The sequence below is a fragment of the Sebastes umbrosus genome, chromosome 16, assembly GCF_015220745.1.
Source record: "Sebastes umbrosus isolate fSebUmb1 chromosome 16, fSebUmb1.pri, whole genome shotgun sequence".
NCBI lineage: Eukaryota > Metazoa > Chordata > Actinopteri > Perciformes > Sebastidae > Sebastes > Sebastes umbrosus.
The window spans coordinates 25885839-25904800 of NC_051284.1; the positions used below are offsets into that span (position 1 = coordinate 25885839).

The 18962-nt window shown below is 41.1% G+C and overlaps 1 protein-coding gene across 5 annotated transcripts in view; it reads left to right on the top strand.

The window, feature by feature from the left end:
• pacs2 (phosphofurin acidic cluster sorting protein 2) overlaps positions 1-18962 on the top strand; it is a 69247-nt gene that overhangs the window by 42792 nt on the left and 7493 nt on the right. For 4 of the 5 annotated variants that reach the window (XM_037747349.1, XM_037747352.1, XM_037747354.1 and 1 more), the window contains exons 2-18: positions 7063-7150; positions 8175-8264; positions 9048-9173; positions 11469-11631; positions 11920-11993; positions 12155-12235; positions 13640-13699; positions 13781-13935; positions 14425-14515; positions 15031-15102; positions 15386-15510; positions 15804-15936; positions 16164-16268; positions 16390-16496; positions 16586-16740; positions 16870-16980; positions 17123-17231. In XM_037747349.1, the coding sequence (XP_037603277.1) occupies positions 7063-7150; positions 8175-8264; positions 9048-9173; positions 11469-11631; positions 11920-11993; positions 12155-12235; positions 13640-13699; positions 13781-13935; positions 14425-14515; positions 15031-15102; positions 15386-15510; positions 15804-15936; positions 16164-16268; positions 16390-16496; positions 16586-16740; positions 16870-16980; positions 17123-17231 (1845 nt within the window). The remainder of the gene's footprint in view (positions 1-7062; positions 7151-8174; positions 8265-9047; positions 9174-11468; positions 11632-11919; positions 11994-12154; positions 12236-13639; positions 13700-13780; positions 13936-14424; positions 14516-15030; positions 15103-15385; positions 15511-15803; positions 15937-16163; positions 16269-16389; positions 16497-16585; positions 16741-16869; positions 16981-17122; positions 17232-18962) is intronic. The other variant, XM_037747350.1, reaches the window with a different exon arrangement.

Consider the following 18962-nt stretch of genomic DNA (forward strand, 5'->3'; position numbering starts at 1 on the left):
AATCTCACTTTTTACAATATGGGACCTTTAAAATATTGATATTATAATTTAGATATTAGATAGATATTTAAATACTAAATATGTCAACAATACTTTACATTTCCAGTATACAGAAGATCAATGTCAAGATATTGTGTTAATAAAAGTAAAACAATAAATTGCATGTACTTCAACATCCTCTCCTTTATTACCGTTCGCATATTGGTCATAATTTCTTCTCTATTATTTATTTTACATTGCTGTGAAAACATCTCCTTCAAACAACTGGATTTATTCAAGTTTCTTGCCAAAAACTAAATTTTACAAGATTACTTATTTCGCCCAATACTCATTTTTACTGAATAGAGTCTGAACGCACCATGATGTAAATCAACGGCACCTCCCGTGTTGAAATTGTCAGGACGAGAGCTAGTTAACGTTAGCCATTAGCAGTCGGTAAGCAGCACAGTCCTACACGGAGCTAACAGCTAACGTTAACTAGCTCTCGTCCTGCAGATTTGTTGTTCACAAAGAAGCATTATCAGGGAAAAAATAGGGTGCGTCCCCTGGACATGTCAATAGTGAGTTTACTGCTTCCCAAACCCTGATGGTATCGTCATGTTTTCAGAATTTTGGCATTGAACTGGTAGTATCTGTTATCATGACATCTTTAGTTCAAACATATTTTTGTTCTTTTCTTGCACACAGAAAAAGAACAGCTTTCTTGTCAGTAAGAGTCCATTAGTTTTGAGGTCTTTTGTGTCTTGAAATATCCTGTTAGCATCTGTGTTCCTTCAGTGTCAGCATGTCTATAGACAAGCAAATCAATGGCTGGCCATGCTCATGGATTATAGGCTCAGGTGTAGGGTGTCATCTCTTGTAACCTAACCTTGTAACCTTCTCCTCTCTACTGATCTCAGCTCTTTTTTTCAGCCAGATCTTGACGTTTTCTTGTCATGTCTTGTGACTTGTTTCAAATCAAGAGATGAAAGCAGCTGTTCGCCTTCTAACCTTAACCCAACTATTGGATGTGTTGTCATGATATTCGGCACAGACATTCGTGTCCTTCTCAGTATGAATTAAAATCACTTTGATGGTTCTTTAACTTTTCATTTAGCGCCATGTTTAATTAAAAAATGTAATTAGTCCAATACTTTTGTTGATAAGAATACCTGTAAAACTAATGTCACTCACCAGCCTCACCTGTTCTTTGTTTAGTGCTAATTTGCATGTCAGCAAATGTTAGCGTGCAAATACGCTAAACAAAGAACACGGTGAACATGTAAATATTACATAAATGCGTTGACATTCACGACATCATCGTGAGCATGTTTGCGTGACAGCTACTGCCATACAAACCACTGCTGTTTTTACATTTACTTCACAGTGACTGCTAAGATTTAAAACACATTTTGTCCTACTACTATTACAACAAGACATTTAGTAATACAAGTAGCAGAGGCAGATAGCTGCGGCACAAGTTCAGTAGTAGCAGTAAAGACAGGAGTAGATGTAGTAAAAGTAGTCAGTGGTGGAAGAAATACTGTGATCTTTTACTTATGTAACAATACCAAATATCCACTGCTGCTTTTGTAGATTATATTTTACAGTCTTAAATGTAAATTTTTTTGTAATATGTATATATCATCTGTCACTTTATGTACATATCTGTCTGAGTAAATATAAGTCCTATTCACTATACATACAGTATATAGACATCTCCACATCATCCAGTCCATATATATCCATTCAGCATGTATTTCTTTGCACTATTTGTATTGTTTACAACTTCCAGAAGACTTTACTTGTATATAGACATTTTATTTTTTATTTGTATTATTGTATTCTTATTTTATTGTTGGTCATTGTTTTTCTTGGCTGACATTTCTATTGTGTAAGTACATTGAGAGAGCTGCATAAAAATCAGAGTCAAATTCCATGTATGTATACAGGTATACCTGGCAAAATACACCTGATTCTGAAGTAATTGTACTTATAGTACATAAGTATTAGTAAGTACATAAGTAATATAATTCAAGTACCAAAAGTAAAAGTGCTCATCTAGATGAGCTAGAATCGTATATATATTATATTACTTGATTATAATTATTGTTGAATTAATTTGTAAGTGGCACTAATGTTGCAGCTGCTAAACGTGGGGCTAATTTGAATTACTTTATATTCTGTTTGGCAGCTTAATCCATAATAATATATCATCATTTATTAGTTGATTTACATTTTTTTATGAATAATCTGAATTTGCAAAGTAACTAAAGCTGTCAAAATAAATGTAGTGGAGTGCAAAGTACAATATTTGCCTCCAAAAACTGTAGTGGAGTAGAAGTATAAAGTAGCATAAAATAGATATACTCAAGTAAAGTACAAGTACCTAGAGTACATTTTTCTACTTAGTTACATTCCACCGCTGAAAGTAGTTGTAGTGGCATTTCTCCAAGCATTAGATGAATGTAGTGGAGTTAAAAGCACAATATTCCCCTCAGTGGAGAAGAATAGAAGTATAAAGATGCACAAAATGATAATTAGTATCTCAAAATTGTGTGTATGTGCAGAGTTTGAGTAAATAAACTAGTACTAGGAAAGTAGCAACGTCAGCAGGAGCAGTGGTAGTAAAGTAGCAGTGACTCCCGTTAGGTTATATACAGCTTTTAATCCATCTTGCCGTTTGTTCTCCTTCACAATAAACATCCTCACAGCTTCACAGAAGAAAGATTAACGATAATCATGCGTTTAATTTACATCCTGTCGTCCCTCTGCTGTGTTTACGTTCGGTACGGTGTTGATACGTCTCTGCATCATTGACACCAAAACAAATTCCTGTTGGTTTGTTGTTCCTGGCAGATGAAGTGATTGTGATTGTGCTAACACAGCACCGTACTGGGCCTGCTGGTCCTCCCCCCTGGTCTTTGCCAGAGCATCTGTGCTGAGCTGGCCCCTGGATCAGGATTTGGCAGGGCCACGCTCCAGGCGGCGGACCGTGTGTTTCAGCAGACCAGAGATCCTCTGGAGCTGCGGCGAGGCGAAGGGAAGAACGGGGAACAGGTTGCTTTGCTGCAGCGCCAACACAGCAGCTGTGTGTTGAAGCTCAGTGCACGAATGCGTTAGCTGGTGGTGGTGAGTGCGTCCTCCTCGACTTCAGCTCAGAGAGAAAGAGACAGCAGCTGTTGAGTGAAACCTCAGCCCTTGGCCATGATGTGTTAAAGAAGGAACAGACAGGACGTCCAGACTGCACTCACTGATAAAGCTGATGACTTCTCAGGGCTTCAACAACCTTTTGATGAGATAAAAATGTGAAGAAAGCGTGACGTCGTATTGAAAAACTTTTCTAACTCAAGGTTTGAATCAGTTTTATATGCTGGTATATGTCACCCAATTGGACTGTTATCAAGCCATAAAAATAGGCCTTATCAGTCTCTATAAGCACCATAGATGTGGGTCATTAGGGCCCTGCTACGCCTACTACGCTGTAAAAGTGAAACTTAAAAGCAACACATGAAACTATGCAATGTCACGTTTTGAACACAAACAAAAAGGCTTCTTTAGGTTTAGGCAAGAAAACTATACAGCTTCTTTATGTTTAAACAATAAAACTACAACTTATTTAGGTTTAGGCAATACAACTACAACTTCTTTAGGTTTAGGCAACAAAAACAGTTAAGTTTAGAGAAAAACATTGTTTTTTGGGTTAAAATAACTACGAATACAAAGCCTAATACACATTGTTGGTTTCACACGGGATGCAAACTTCGGTCTCCTTGGTGAAAACCCTGTGTTTTAGCGCCTGACTTCCTCTTCTGCTCCTGTTATAATTACTACGGTCGCTGTCGTGTTCTTTTATACCTTCTTTTGGTGATCTACCATGTGAATAGATGATAAAACCTATTAGTGGGTGTAGTAGGCCCATATTGACCCACATCTATGGGGCTTATAGCGACTGGTAACGCCTATTTAATAGCCTGACAACAGTCTAATTGGCTGTATATGTGAGCATAGAATGATATAAATTATATCAGAACAGAAGCCGGTATGGAAACCAAAAGATTTTTTATGAAACGGACCAACCTTTGGTGGGAAAATGTCACCAATGTGTCCACAAAAATTCTAAAACAATCCCTGCACTTTAAGTTGCATTTATGTCAGGATTTTATGCCACTAACCAAAGAGAAGTGGGTCAGCACAGATCCTCTTATAAAGTAAGTGGTGTTTCATTAGAAATATCATTTCAGTGCTGTTCCTTTGGGAAGATTAGCCGCTGGAGCACACACAGTGCTTGTGACAAATCCATTGTGAGGGATAAAATGTGACTTTTTAAGCAGCAGTGCGGTCTGTGTGGCAGATATCATTCGGCCGCCCACGCAAACCAACATCCAGCCACCTAGCATAGCTGAAATAGATGGTGCTGTGGGCTTGGAACCAACGGGAACAGGGGAGAAAACAAGAATGCTGCGTATTGTCTGCGTGAGAGCACAAGACAATGAGAGCCTTCATTGGCTTGTGTCCATTGTGCTTGAGATTTCTTGGGCTCAGCTGAAGAAGAGAAAGGTCTTCATTCAGCCTGCTGGAGGCTTCTTCAAACCTGCCATTGTCATTCTCCTCTCTCCGTCTCCATGTTTTGCTTTCTCTCTCGAGGCTGATTGATGCTGCAGCGTTATGTCACTCAGCGCACTGTGTGGTTTTGAAAGCCCTTGACTTGTTAGCGCTGCTGGTTTCTTTTGTTTCGGTGTCTCACCTTTCCGTCAGTGTTTTGCCTCCAGTTCTCAAAATAGGAGAATTGGCGAGGAGTTAAATTACACCCAAGGTCAACCCCTCAGTCCTCACACTAAGTGACAGGGGATATCGGTGTATTTAATGTCGTCTTTCTCCGCTCAGCTCTGAGCACATTTCTCTCTCCGCCGTCATTCATGGCAGTTTTGACCCACATCTTTTACTCTGTGTTGTTGAATAGCCATTCCCGCAGCTGAACGACATTCAATGTCGTGTTGTTGCGCCCCAGAATACTTCAGGAGTGATGTCATTCCGCCGTTAACACTGTTTGATTTTGCAGTAAAAAGAAGGAGAGCATGATGATGAATGGTTGTGGAGTAAATAGGCCTTCCAGATTCAGAGCAGCTCTCCTCAGTGATTCACTCAAAGAGTGCCTGAAAAGAAAAGTTTCTTTTTCACTTCAGTCTTTTGAGGAAGTGTCTCAAAAAATCGTGACGGGCTTGTTAAAGCAGCGCCCCCCCTACGGCCCGCACAACGGCCCCCACCACGCTGCTCTAACAATGCCACCCCGACCGCCCCGCCACCATCCTGCTGGCAGAGGCCCGTCTGCTGCACCGCTCACACACACACTGATGGTAAAAGAGGTGTTAGTTCAGCCTCAGCTCACATTAAGTTAGTCTTACAAGTGCAGGAATTTAGAAATGTTGTTTCTGTGATCTTTGGCTAAGTCTTCCTCCGTCGCTCCGGTGTCAGTTTAGCTATTTGATGAGGAAACATTTCTTTTAGATGAGGTAGTGGCAGCAGAAAGGAGGCCCACTGGCTGCCTCATTACCTAAATGTCATAATGTTTGATTACTTTCTTTTGTAGAAGTTAGAGCCCAACACTGTATTCTTCAGGTTGATATTAGTATTTGAGAGTTTTAAAATCTCATGGTATATTGGCTAATATTTGTTATTTAAAGGTAATCTTTGCAGTTTTGTGCGGGTGACTTGACACATGTTCCTGTTAATGGTTTCACACAACAGTGTGGTGCAGGAATGAGTCCTAAAACCCGGAAGGCATTTTAGTTAGACGCAATATGAAATAAGGTCTGTGGTTAAAACAAACTGAAGAGATTTTAACGTTTTGTTCTACGACATAAAATACGCCAGTAATTATCCCACTCGTGAATTTTGAGGCTTTTACGTGTCTTTAAAAAAGGCGTTCTAATTCGTCATCACGTAGACTCGGCTGCCTTTACAGCCTCGTTGTGTTTACTCCGTTCATGCTACCGGGGTGTAGCTTGCTTATACTGTAGCCTAACGTTAGCTTTTTACTTCTGGCGATTGCATTCACACTTCAAAAATCATAAAAGTGGTGTTCCACAATCCCCTCTCTCACCTGCGTTGTTCTATCAGGAGGTGGAGGGAGAGACATCACTCTGCTAGCTACTATTACCATGGATGTATTAAGAGAACTGGACACAGCGTTGGAGGTGGGGTCCCGTTTATTCCTATGAGAGTTTCTCAGCGGAGAATGAAGCAAAACAAGTTTGACTTCCGAGTGATAAAGTACCCGGATCATCAGGCGATCTTCCTCATCCATTGGACCCATAGAGCAGGCGCAGTAGCGTTTCCTTTAACTCCGCCTCCCAGCCCGCGGTCCAGCCTCGGTCTGGGGCTCATTCACATGAACGGAGGAAGGGAAATAACTCTGGATTCGGCTATAACTGCATTTTACAACTTTTAGGACCCAATTATTTAGATAAGGACTATTCAAGTGTTCATACTGGGAAGTTGATTTACCTCTAGATAAATTATCTGCTGATTTTCTGATGTCTCTTTCCCAATGTAAGTCTATGGGAAAAAGTATTTTTGGGCCGAGTGACATCACATGACGGACACGGAAGTTGTAATTCCACCGTTTGGCCACCACGAAAATTTTGCAATGGTCAAGTGCAGTTTTACATAATGGTTGCTGAATGACCTCAGACATACTTTTAACATTTCTGTCCTGCCATTTCTTATTACTTATCAGCCTGCATATACACAAATAATATAAATCTGTGATAAGCTACAGTAACAATATCGGCTGAGTTATTGTATTGGTCTGTAAAACATTGACCTCTGCCTGCTCACACACCTTCATCTGCTCGGCATAAGAGCATCAAATTAACACCTGCTCTATCAGTGGAATTATCACAACAGCACAGAGTCATTAGAGCTGTTGATTGACTGATGACATGCTGTGTTGTTAACTGTTTAATGAAAACACCGTCTGTTTTTATGTATGTGTGAATGACTCATGTGTTTGTGCATATTAATAAAACACTCCAGTGGTGCCAAACTAAATTCTTTCTCTATCTCTCTCTCTGTCCTCAGATTGTGCAGTCTGACCCTGAAGAAGCTGGTTGTGATGAGGGAACTCGATAAAGAGCTCATCTCTGTGGTGATAGCGGTTAAAATCCAGGTATGCTGCAGACAGACAGACATAACAGAGCGGGCGAGTGCAAACCTGCTGCACACACAAATAAACACAAACAAGTATACGGGATAATGAACAGCGAGCCGGTCATTGTTGTGAAATAAACCCCGACAGGATGATGCAAAGACCTGACCTCTTACTTGAGAAATCAAAGAACTGCGTCTATAGTAACGGTCTGTTATACATAGCAGCAGTCTGCTATAAAGAAAAAACAGACTGTAGAACGCGTGTTTATATTTCACTGTTGACCATTTTAAATCCATGTTTTATTATTCTTTTTATTCCTCTTTCAATGCGAGTTGTAAGTGACTTGTTTTATATTTAATCCACTATAGAGCTGCAGCGATTAATCAATTAACTGTCAATTATTTTGATAATCAATTAATCGGTTTTGAGTATTTTTTTTAAGAAGAAAAAGTCCAAATTCTCTGATTCCAGCTTCTTAAATGTGAATATTTTCTGGTTTCTTTACTCCTCTATGACAGTAAACTGAATATTTTTGAGTTGTGGACAAAACAAGACATTTGAAGACGTCATCTTGGGCTTTGGGAAACACTGATTGACATTTTCTGACATTTTATAGACCAAACAACTAATCGATTAATCCAGAAAATAATCGACAGATTAATCAACATTGAAAATAATCCTTAGTTTCAGCTCTAATCCAGTAGCATGAACATCAAATAAGGTTCTATTTTTTGTCAAAGATATTTTCTCATGCAACCGTAACCAAAATAGGTAAAATGCATCAAACATGTACTGAAAAATAGTTAAGTTTACTTTGTAAAATTGTAATATCACTGTGAAATATATGATGACTTACTGTAAATGTTCTCACACATTCACACCTTTTAAAATCCTGTTGAATTATTTATGCCGTTCACCGCTGCTGCAGAGTGAAAAACAACAGCAGAGATGCAGAATACTTCCACAGGAGGAACTCCCACTAAATTAAACACCAACCTTTAGTTATTTATTTATTTATTTATTTATTATTTTTTTTAAACAGGGCTCCAAACGTGTCTTGAGGTCCCATGAGATAGTGCTGCCACCCAGTGGGTCTGTGGAGACGGATCTGGCTCTCACCTTCTCTCTGCAGGTAAAAACAAAGAAGATCACCGGACTGCTGTTTAGTTTAAAATAAACTGTGTAGGCTGCCATATAAACCATTTATGAATTTTAATTTATAGTTCTATATTTGATGTTTTTTTCTCATTGTAGAGAGATCTTACAGAGTGAAGTATGTGTGGGATGAGTTTTTATTACACTTGTTGCCATGGCGACCGTTCATACTTACATTAGATGTCGATGAGCTCTCTTTTGTAAATTGTTGAAATACTAAAGTCTGGAGATGCATCTCCTTTGTGTGTGCTCAAAGAACACAGTGTTGGGAGAAAAGGCAATAATCTATATTTAACTTGTTGTCAACAAATCCCATGAAAAGACTAAAACCAACAACGTGTCTCTCGATGCTTTACAGCTTCTCCAGCTTCCCTCATTCCTAATGAAGATTTAAAACTTTAAGAACACAAAACAAATAAATACTTTCATTTGAAGACATTCTCGATCATCTTTTTACAACAGTTTTGGTTATTTCACACACGAGAGATTTCCATAGAAATAAAATATGAAGATGTTAACTAGCTAATTCTTGTTATTCTTGTTGAATTTATTTCAGGATTCATTTTATAGCCATATTAATTAATTAATTTAATATTGAATGAAATGACATTCCATAGTAAAAAGGGTCAATTTATTGCTGGTTTTGGTCTTTTTATGGGATTTGTAGACAATAAGAAAAATATAGAATATCACCAAACTGACTCTTAAAGCTATCAGCTGAATTCTAGTTTTTCTTATTCCCGGTTTCCTCTCCCTTCAGTACCCTCACTTCTTAAAACGAGAAGGAAACAAGCTGCAGATCATGCTGCAGAGGCGGAAGAGATACAAGAACCGAACTATCCTGGGCTACAAGACTCTGGCGGTGGGATCCATCGATATGGCCGAGGTACAGTACGACCTGCATTCATGTCGTCTATGTAAAAGTTAATGGTGGGTAATATTGTGTTATTACTGTGTGCGGTATGGAGAGGATAACGAGGTTGCAGCTTCTTTCCGCTGCAATTTTTTCTTGTAGTCTCGGGGCAGACAGGAGCACAAAGGTGCATCAGCTCTAATAGGCTGTTAGTGTCAGAAACGCTGTGAAAATATAATGAGGAAATGCCTGATGACACTTTCCTCCTCATGTTCACCGGAGGGATTGGCAGTGCCTCGTGTACTATAACTCCTGGCTCTTTGATAAGCCGTCTAAAATGAATCCTTTTGCCCTTTAATTAGTCTGGAAAATAATATTTTTATCTTTGAAAGACTTCATATTATTTCCCTTTCCTCAGTACAAACGTGCTATCTCACCTCAACTTGTTTCATGTGTTTTAAGAAAACCACGAATACATGAATCAGGGTGTCTTCCTCTAGATGAATATCTTAGTTTGAGAGCAGATGATGCTGATGCACTAAGGAGTTCCCAGATGGCTCACAAAGCTCAGTGGAGCTTATTAAGGTCACGTCTCAGCAGCTGAGGTAAGAAAAATAAAACATTTTGGCGCCTGTGAGGAAAGAAATAACCCACAGAGCCGTAGTTTACCACAAGAAAGAAATGATTCTCACTTTCTCAACTCAAGGATACAAAGAGGCTTTAACACATCATGCCACACAGGATACAGAGTACACAGCTGAAGGCTGACCTGCTCTCACTGCACTAGAACGGAGACACTCGTCCAGAATTGGGGGCGGCGCTGTCCTGAAGTGACCTGCAGGTTTCAGAGGAGACTTTGAATCTCTGGAGTGTAAAATATGTCAGGAATGAATGAATAATACTGTAGTTCCTGTTGAGCAAAAACAGTCAGCTGCTCTAGTGGAGCCTCAGTTTGAATCAGCAGGAAACGGTAGGTGGATGAAGTGAGCAGCTCCAGGTGTGAATGTGTGGGTTTGTGTAGATGAGGCAGAGAAGCACCTCCATGCTGAAACGAAGGTGAATAACAAAGAATAGGTAACTAAGATACAATCAATTCTTTGAATTGTTTGGCTACCCACTCCCTCAGTGATACGCAATTATGACTTTTAAGTCAAGTTAATTTTACTTATATAGCCCAATATCACAAATCACAAATGTCCCTCTAGGGGCTCTACAATCTGTACAGGATACGACACCCTCTGTCCTTTGACCCTCGCTTCAGATCAGGAAAAACTCCCCCCAAAACAGCCTTTAACTGGGAATAAAGGTAAAGCACCAAAGGACGGATCCTAGATAGATGGATAGATGGATAGATAGATGAATAGACACAGTTTAGACCAGTGATTCCCAAACTCAAGGACCCCTGGGGGTCTACTTATGCAGCCCAGTCGCACAAAAAGGTGTGCAAATGACACGATAATGTGCAGGGCAAAAGCGTGTAATGAGAACGCCCGTCTTGCTTTAGGCATGTCATTTTCACCGCATGTAGTCTGCACTGACTGCAGGGGAGCATGCCGTGGGCGGGGTCCAACAAATACCAGACTTTAACCAGGAGACCGGTGTTCAAGACCGGTGTTTTTGGAAGTTACGTTAGTGACATTTGTTACGTGTTTTCAATACTGATGTTACGTTGTTTACGTGTGTATTTTACTTAGTTTACGTACTTAATTTAAACCCAACCATGATGTTTTTACTAAACCTAACTAAGTGGTTTTGCTGCTCCCTGCTGGTACTGAACCTTCATCAACTCGTGTAATATTCTTGCCTCGGCGAGGCCAAACGTGACACTGACACGCCATCCTCTGGTGGACAGGTGGGTCTATTACATACTTTGGCGTGATACCAGGTTGACTTATGAAAAATACTTTAAAATTGTATTTAAAGCATCACATAGTTTTAAAACAGTAAGGGTACCAATACAGTCATGTTCAACCTGCGTAATTAAGAGGTGAAATCTGTTTTGCACTTCAGTACACTTGTTTTTCGTGGCTTGAATTACATTAAAGTCCAGTTTTATTTCCAAATTTCCACGTTCAATTAGAATTGGAACACAGCATCTCTGGGCCTGCAATGCATTATGGTATATAGAGTTTACTGCAGGTGGAGAACTTGACATATCTGTATTTCTGACATAGAAAAAGCTCCTAAAACGTACAACGCCAACACTGTTAATGTCTCTAAAGGTGTGGTTATTTGATAAGAATCTAAATATCTGAGAAGTGAGCTCAGATCACTGAAGTGAAACATTCCTCCCCTGTCTCATGCTCACCTCTCCTTCACCTCCTCCAGGTGATGCAGCACCCGACAGAGGGAGGTCAGGTTCTTCCTCTGTGCAGCAACCAGAAGGAGCTGCTGGGGAAGGTGGCCGAGATCTGGATCTTCTCCCTGTCCAGTCAGCCAATAGACCACGAGGACGCGGCCCTGCAGGGAGGACAGAAGATCAAATGCTCCGGTACTCTTTCCCTCTCATTACCCCCCCACGGTGTTGTGAGGTTAACGCGGCAGGACGCCGTCGTAATCACCTAATATACTCGATGGGCTCAACAGAGCAGGGATCACAGGGTTCAGGGTGTTTTATTCTCTCTATTCATGCAGAAAGAGATTAAATTCAGGTAGCATACAGGGTACTGTACATGAGTTTATTTAGAGCCTGGCCGCATGTCAGATTTAAAAGAGTCTTTGAAATATGTATGAGACATCTACTTCACTCTTTAATCCGCCTGCTTGTCCTCTGCTTTAGATAACTACTCAGAGGAAGAGTATGAGAGCTTCTCCTCAGAGCAGGAGGCCAGCGACGATGCCGTCCAGGTACAGGTGAGTCAGCCTGGAAGTCTTCGAGACAAGCAGACTTCAAATCAGTTTATCCTGGTCGTCTGTATTGGCTCTGCAGGATTTACTAAGGAAAACTTCAAGACATATAAGTGTAAATAATGCATCGTTATGGGAGGCTGTATTTAACTTGTCTTGTTTTTCAGGATCTGGAGGATGACGAGTACGATGTGAGGAAGCCAAAGAAGCAGAGGAGGTCTATTGTGAGGACGCCTTCCATCACCAGAGTAAGAGACGAGGCCCAGCTAAACTATAAAGAAATGTTTAGTTTGAGCTTCCTTACCTACAGGGAAACAAACCTTTGACCACGAAAGCATCTGTGCAGTGAACCCACACAGTGACCTCTAGTTTCATGGCGATAAACTGGCGGTAACGGGCTTTTTCTTGGCCAGGAACAGTCACTTCCTGGAGTCTTCAGGAGTCTTCAGGAAGTCACTGTGCCTGGCCAAGAAAAAGTCCCACACATAACGCCCCACAACATGTCGGTTTTGCACTTTGGCTTTTGTACATGATGCACAATAACAGGCAAACTAGATATAACATGTCAATCAGTGAACATTAGAGGTGCTGGTAGGCAGATTTTGTTGAGGACAGAACCAGCGTAAACTTTCCTGAAGCATCGTAAAGTAGTAAAGGTGACGTGAACAAGACTATGTTGATGTTTATCTTTTTACCTCAGATTTAGAGGTCTATGAGTTCAACAGACAGAAAGTTCTCCGCAGTTTAGATTGCTTTGCATTTCACAGTTTAACGCTAATGTTTTTTTTTCACCAGTCAGGCATGTGGGTTAGAAATCAGTTATCGAATAACAACAAAAACTATAGTTAACTGTCATGTTTAATCTTTATTTAAGTAAATTAATCTGGAGTTTCGCCCACATCCTCTAACGCCACCCAACTAAACTCCTGTTTCCAGGATACTTGAAATGCTCGCCTGCACTTCAGCTCATTAACTTTGTCTTTACCCGCCGCCATTTTCTCGTGAGTGCCCGATCGGTACTGCGCATGTGCAACTCTCAACGGAGATGGCTCACTCCTCAGCTACTTCCATCATCAGCTCTGGAAAAAAACATTGTGTTTAATTCTTTTTGACCACTTGCCAGTTCGGGTTGAGTTGCTAGATTCAGTAGCCCGACGTGGCATACTTGCCCCGGGCAAGTGGGCGATCCTTATTTTTGAGCCCTGCATTTGTTCACAGCTGAAGAATACAGTATTTAAGATACTGCAGTTGAATGTGCTTCTAAAATAATCACCACTTATTTTCAATTAATGCCTCATTTTGTTCATATTGTAGATGACTAATTTGCAGATGATTAAGTACCTTTCAAAGAGACGGTTTAAATATGTTTTTGCTGGTGGCTGATATGGTTTTATGGAGCTCAGTCAAGAGGAGATGAAAGCCCCAGAAAGCAGATGAAGCATGATGTTGCTTGATTATTGATTCACATGAGTACGCGCAGGGAAATCGATACAACAACCAACACTGCAAATGCATCTACTGCCGGTAAAGTGACTAAAATGGAGGAGCTGAGCAGCTGTAGCTGTTTTCTGTGTACTGAATTGCTGAGAGCTCTGTAGTAAATCATAACTAGGTCACACACTGACTCGTGTGTTTGTTCTCCTGTGTTTTAGCAGCAGAACTTTAAGCAGCGCGTGGTGGCTCTCCTGAAGCGCTTCAGAGTCTCAGACGAGGTGAGTGGTTCTGTCTTCTGTTGTTTCTACTGAGGAGCTGCTGAGCTATTAAACATGTAATGTATCTTTGTGTGTGTGAAGGTGCTGGACTCGGAGCAGGACCCTGCAGAGCCGCCCCCTGAGGTGGAAGAGGAGGACCTGGACCTGGACAGCGTAGAGTTTGAGAACCCGAGCGACAGCGGCCCGGAGCTGGATGACGACGACAGCGTCCTCAGCACACCAAAACCCAAACTCAAGTGAGTGTTTCTCAGCAGTAATGAGTGTGTTTGTGGCGTATATGGGGTGTTACAGACCAAATGATGATGATAACAAAGTTAAAATGCTTCATATAAAGTCTGAATACTATTATACTGTAAGTCTGAAATTGCTAAAAGAGTAAGTTGAGGACATGTCCATGTCCTTAAATGTTCCTTAAACCCTGCAGCAGGCGGTCACATGTCACACAGTCTGAGACTGAAATATCCAAAGGCTGCTTTACTATAAATGTTAGCATTGTTATTGAAGCTTTATTTAGCCAATATGTTGTAATGACATTTTAATGTCACTGCTTTAAAACTTCATATATTCAGGGTTTTCTCGAGGTTTTGATTCTCTGCAGGGTAGGAAACTCTCTGAAACAACTTTTAGATAATCATTAAAACATCAAATTAAAAGAGCACAGAGACTGGCAGTCAATAATCATATGTGAGATAAAGTGATGTGTTTTCTTCTTTCTTGTGTTTCAGGCCATATTTCGAGGGTCTCTCCCTCTCCAGCTCTCAAACTGAGATCGGCAGCATCCACAGCATCCGGAGCCACCGAGAGCCTCCGAGCCCGGTGAGACCGATGTCCCCGCTACAGCACAGCGTATAAAACACAACGTACAAAACAATCCTAAATAACTTCAGCTGGGATGCAGATTTCCTTCTGCATATTTTGAACGTGCAATTTCATTTAATTTCAAATGAGATCAGATTTTTTCTGTTCACATGCCCACCTCAGTCAGACTCCTGCCTCCTCTACATTTACTCAAACAGACTGGGTTACTCACACCTCAGAGAAACAGCTGGAGGCCGACCAGTGTAACCACTGAACTGCACCGACAGCCGATGAGCAAATCCACCGGAGCAGAAAGGCGTCAATTATCCCGCTCAGAGGCACCTTTTAGTGAAGTAACAGTCAGATTTTCCCATCAGTCCGCAGGTTTAAACCAGTTTGTTCATGAAACCGTAGGGTTTCTGTTGATCCATCACGAGATGCTGAATGAAACAATGCTTCGTGTGAAATAAAAGCTCCCTGGGCTCCATCTAAACCAGGTAATGTTTATTATTCCTCTCACCGTCTCTCTCCAGATTGACCCAGATAAAACCAAGAGCGGAGGGGCCAAATTTCCAGATGACGGTGTGTCTGATAACGTCTCCTATGTGAGTATCAACTCTTCCAGCTGCCTTAGATCAGTAGATAGATAGATAGAGATAGATGGATAGATACTTTATTAATCCTAGCAGGAAATTTCACTGTTACAGCAGCTTAGCAAAAAAGACAGGTGATGTGCGGTCATAAACACTCAGACACTATTAGAGTAAATCATGATGGATAACAGCTAAAATCTTCTGGGACAGTCAAGACATCTAAGGTGTGAAAAAGTGTTATTTTGTAAAGAAAATGCATAAACACGTGTGTTTTTCTCTCTTTGTTTTCTGTCAGGAGCAGCCAGAGGCGGTGACTCCGACCACGGAGCTGGAGATGGACAACATGGACACGTTTCTAGAGAGACTGCCACCGAGTGGCAAAATGACCAAGACAGAGTCCCTCATCATCTCATCCAACAGGTAGAAAGAATACATAGACAACAATAGTCCACTTCTTTAAAGCACTAGTATTCATCTGCAGATTGACAGAAATCTTTATGATGGAAATTCGCAGAGAAGAACATGACAGGTGCATTTATAGTGTCTTTTAAATAGATTTAAATAAATAGTGAATCAGTTTTTAATTAATATTAGTGGATGTGTGCCTTTCTGTAATCACCTCCTACAGATGTGAGCAGGGTTTGTGCTTTGTGTCATTCACCATTACATCACTGCCTTCAGTCCTCCAGCTCTCTTCTTCTGCTGTTTTTCAGGCAGGAACCGAAGTTGGCAGGGAGGCGAGGAAGGAGCACGTCACTGAAGGAGCGCCAGCCCAGCAGGCCGCAGAACGAGAGGGCCAACAGCCTGGACAACGGACGGTCCCTGGACACGCGCTGCCACCTACAGGTAGGAGGAGGGAGCCGCAGGACAGTTCTGTCTGTGGAATGGATTTTATCAACATGAAACACCAGTTAATATCACACACGTAACCTCTCTGTACTCACCATGATGTCTTAAAGATTCATCTTAAATCCTGGCAGAACAACTCAGTCACTTTAAAGTTTAGGATGATTTTATCAAACATATTTTATGCTCCTTATTTTAATCCAAAGGTTTTTTATTTTCCTGCCTAGATCCCAAGAAAGACGGTGTACGACCAACTGAACCACATCCTGGTGTCTGATACCCAGCTCCCTGACAGCATCATCCTCATCAACACGTCAGACTGGCAGGGCCAGGTGAGCAATACCAGCACCATGAGCTTAAAATGGCTATTTTTGTTTTAATACTTGCCTTTCAAAATGTTTAGTAGAGCTGTAGATAGTGTGTGATCTGATTCTTCTTCTCCTCTCCTCTCAGTATCTTTCAGATATGCTGCAAAACCACCATCTACCAGTGGTCTGCACCTGCACCACGGCCGACATCCAGGCTGCATTCAACACCATCGTGTCCCGCATACAGAGATTGTGAGTCAGCCTCTCTCTCATGCCATCATATATATTCACTGTGTCACTGATTATGAAGCTATAAGACATCTATTTATTTTCTGTCCTAGTTGCAACTGTAACTCCCAGACGCCCATTCCCATAAAGATCGCCGTGGCCGGAGCGCAGCACTACCTCAGCGCTGTTCTGAGGCTTTTTGTGGACCACCTTTCCCATAAGACGCCAGACTGGCTCGGCTACATGAGGTTCCTCATCATCCCTCTAGGTTAGTTACAACCTAACATTAAAATGTTCCAAATTTAAATGCTCTAATTACTCTATAATTTAACGCTGCACCTTAAAGGCTGTTTGTTGTCTGATTTTTTTTATTACTGTTTCTCTTTGCCTGGTTTAGGTGCACATCCTGTCTCCAAATATCTCGGCACTATTGACTATCGGTACAACAGTTTGTTCCAGGACGCTGCTTGGAGGGAGCTGTTCCACAAGCCAGAGGCTCCTGTTATTGGTGGGCTCTCATGTCTTACTGACTAAACTTTACTCTAGAGAACACATCTTAACAACAAAAACATCTTAATGAATGATTCTGACTGTAGTCAGGTATACAGTCAGCAGTAGAGGGTTAATGAATCACTGTGTGTCCTGTGCAGCCCAGGAGAACCCAGACGTGGTGTCGAGGGTCACTCAGTACATGGTGGGAGCTAACGGAGCTCACCAGCTTCCCATCGCAGAGGCCATGCTCACCTATAAACAGAAAAGGTATGTTCTCATCATTGATTTAAAACTCATTTAGTACCAGACGGACCTGAGAATATTTTACAGCCGTACAGAAGTGGGACTTTAAATGTGTTTTTGTGAGCTATCCTGATAAAGTCGTCTAGCAGAAGATGCTTCTAATTCAGACCAGTTTTTCAAAAGGGGATTGAACTGTTGAACTGTAAAACTCTATGAACAATCCACGTGACACGTTAGCTGCTTTTTCAAAATACATTTCATACATTTCTGCACATTATTTACAAATTCAGGCAAAATTACAACAACACAAAATATATACATCATTGCAAATCTCTTACAATCAAAATAGGCCTCATTAATCAGCAGGATCTTCACACGAACAAAATACAAAAAAAATATGTTTTGTTCAGCAAGATAATCTCAACAAATGAACACCACTGTTATGATTTTTGAAGTGTGAATGCAATCGGCAGAAGTAAAAAGCTAATGTTAGGCTATAAACAAACTACACTACGGTCGTATGACTTCAACTCACCAACACTAAGCTACAGGTGGACTTGTGTTTTCGCCGTGATGACGTTTAGTAGCCTCATTTAGACGCTTGTTAGCAACCGCCTTTTTTAAGACATGTAAAAGCTTCAAAATTCATGAGTGGGATATTTATTGACGTATTTTATGTCGTAGAACAAAACGTGAAAATCTCTTCAGCTGGTGTTAACCACAGACCTTATTTCAAACTAAAAACCCATTCAAAAAGGGAACAGGAAGTGCTAAAATGCTAACTAATTTCCGGGATTTAGCACTTGTGGAGGCAATTTCAACATAAATGTTCAAGGCTGAGAGCCCAGAGGCTCTCCGTTTCGTGACATTTATACCCTTGCGTGCAGGCTCACAGTCGTATATCTCACATTGTCTATCTGACTGACACTTCTGTCCTTTTTAGGGTTACTTGTCCTCAAATAGGCTCTACAAGTTCGTTGACTAGGTGACCGACACCGAAACAGAAATAGGCCTTAAGGGCAATGAGTGTCACCTGTCATGACCTTAGGAATGTGCACATGTTTGTATTTTTCCAACACAGCACTCATTTTTTTAGCCCTCTAAATGGTAAGTGGTTAAGTCGTGAGAACACTGCTGTTAGGCAACGGCAATATTAACGTTACTGTCGGCGTCTAGAAGCCACAGAGTATAGCAAGCGGTAGCCTATATAATGACAGAGGAAAAAGATGAGGCTGTTGGGAATATCAGGAATTTCCTCAGACATATTATAACATGACAAAGAAAAACTCTACGACTCAAATAAGAATATATTCATTTTTTATCCACAAAAAAATTCACTTCCACGGTCGTGTCTAGAGAAGGAAACCCCCAAGTTGCGAAAACATGCGAAAACTCTTTCAAGACTACCCGACAACCAACCCTAACCTTAAAGGGACTGTTTGTAAGAATCAGAAATGCTTGTTAACAGCGACACCTGTAGCCGTTAAGTCAACGAAAGTCAGCGTCGGGCTTGCGCTTGTGCTCGCTCTAAATAGACATGAACGAGCATCGCTCAAAACAGTGAGGCGACAGACGTCAGCTAAAACCACAATATCACTCTATATTTCACCTGCTTGACAGTAATGTTAGCTGACCAGATGAAGGTCTCTCCATGAATCAATGCTGATCCTAGTGTTGGCTTTTCCTGCCTCAGCCTCGCGACCGCTGTCGAAGAGAACCAACTGCTGCTGGCAGAGTAGTTCATATAATCTGGAT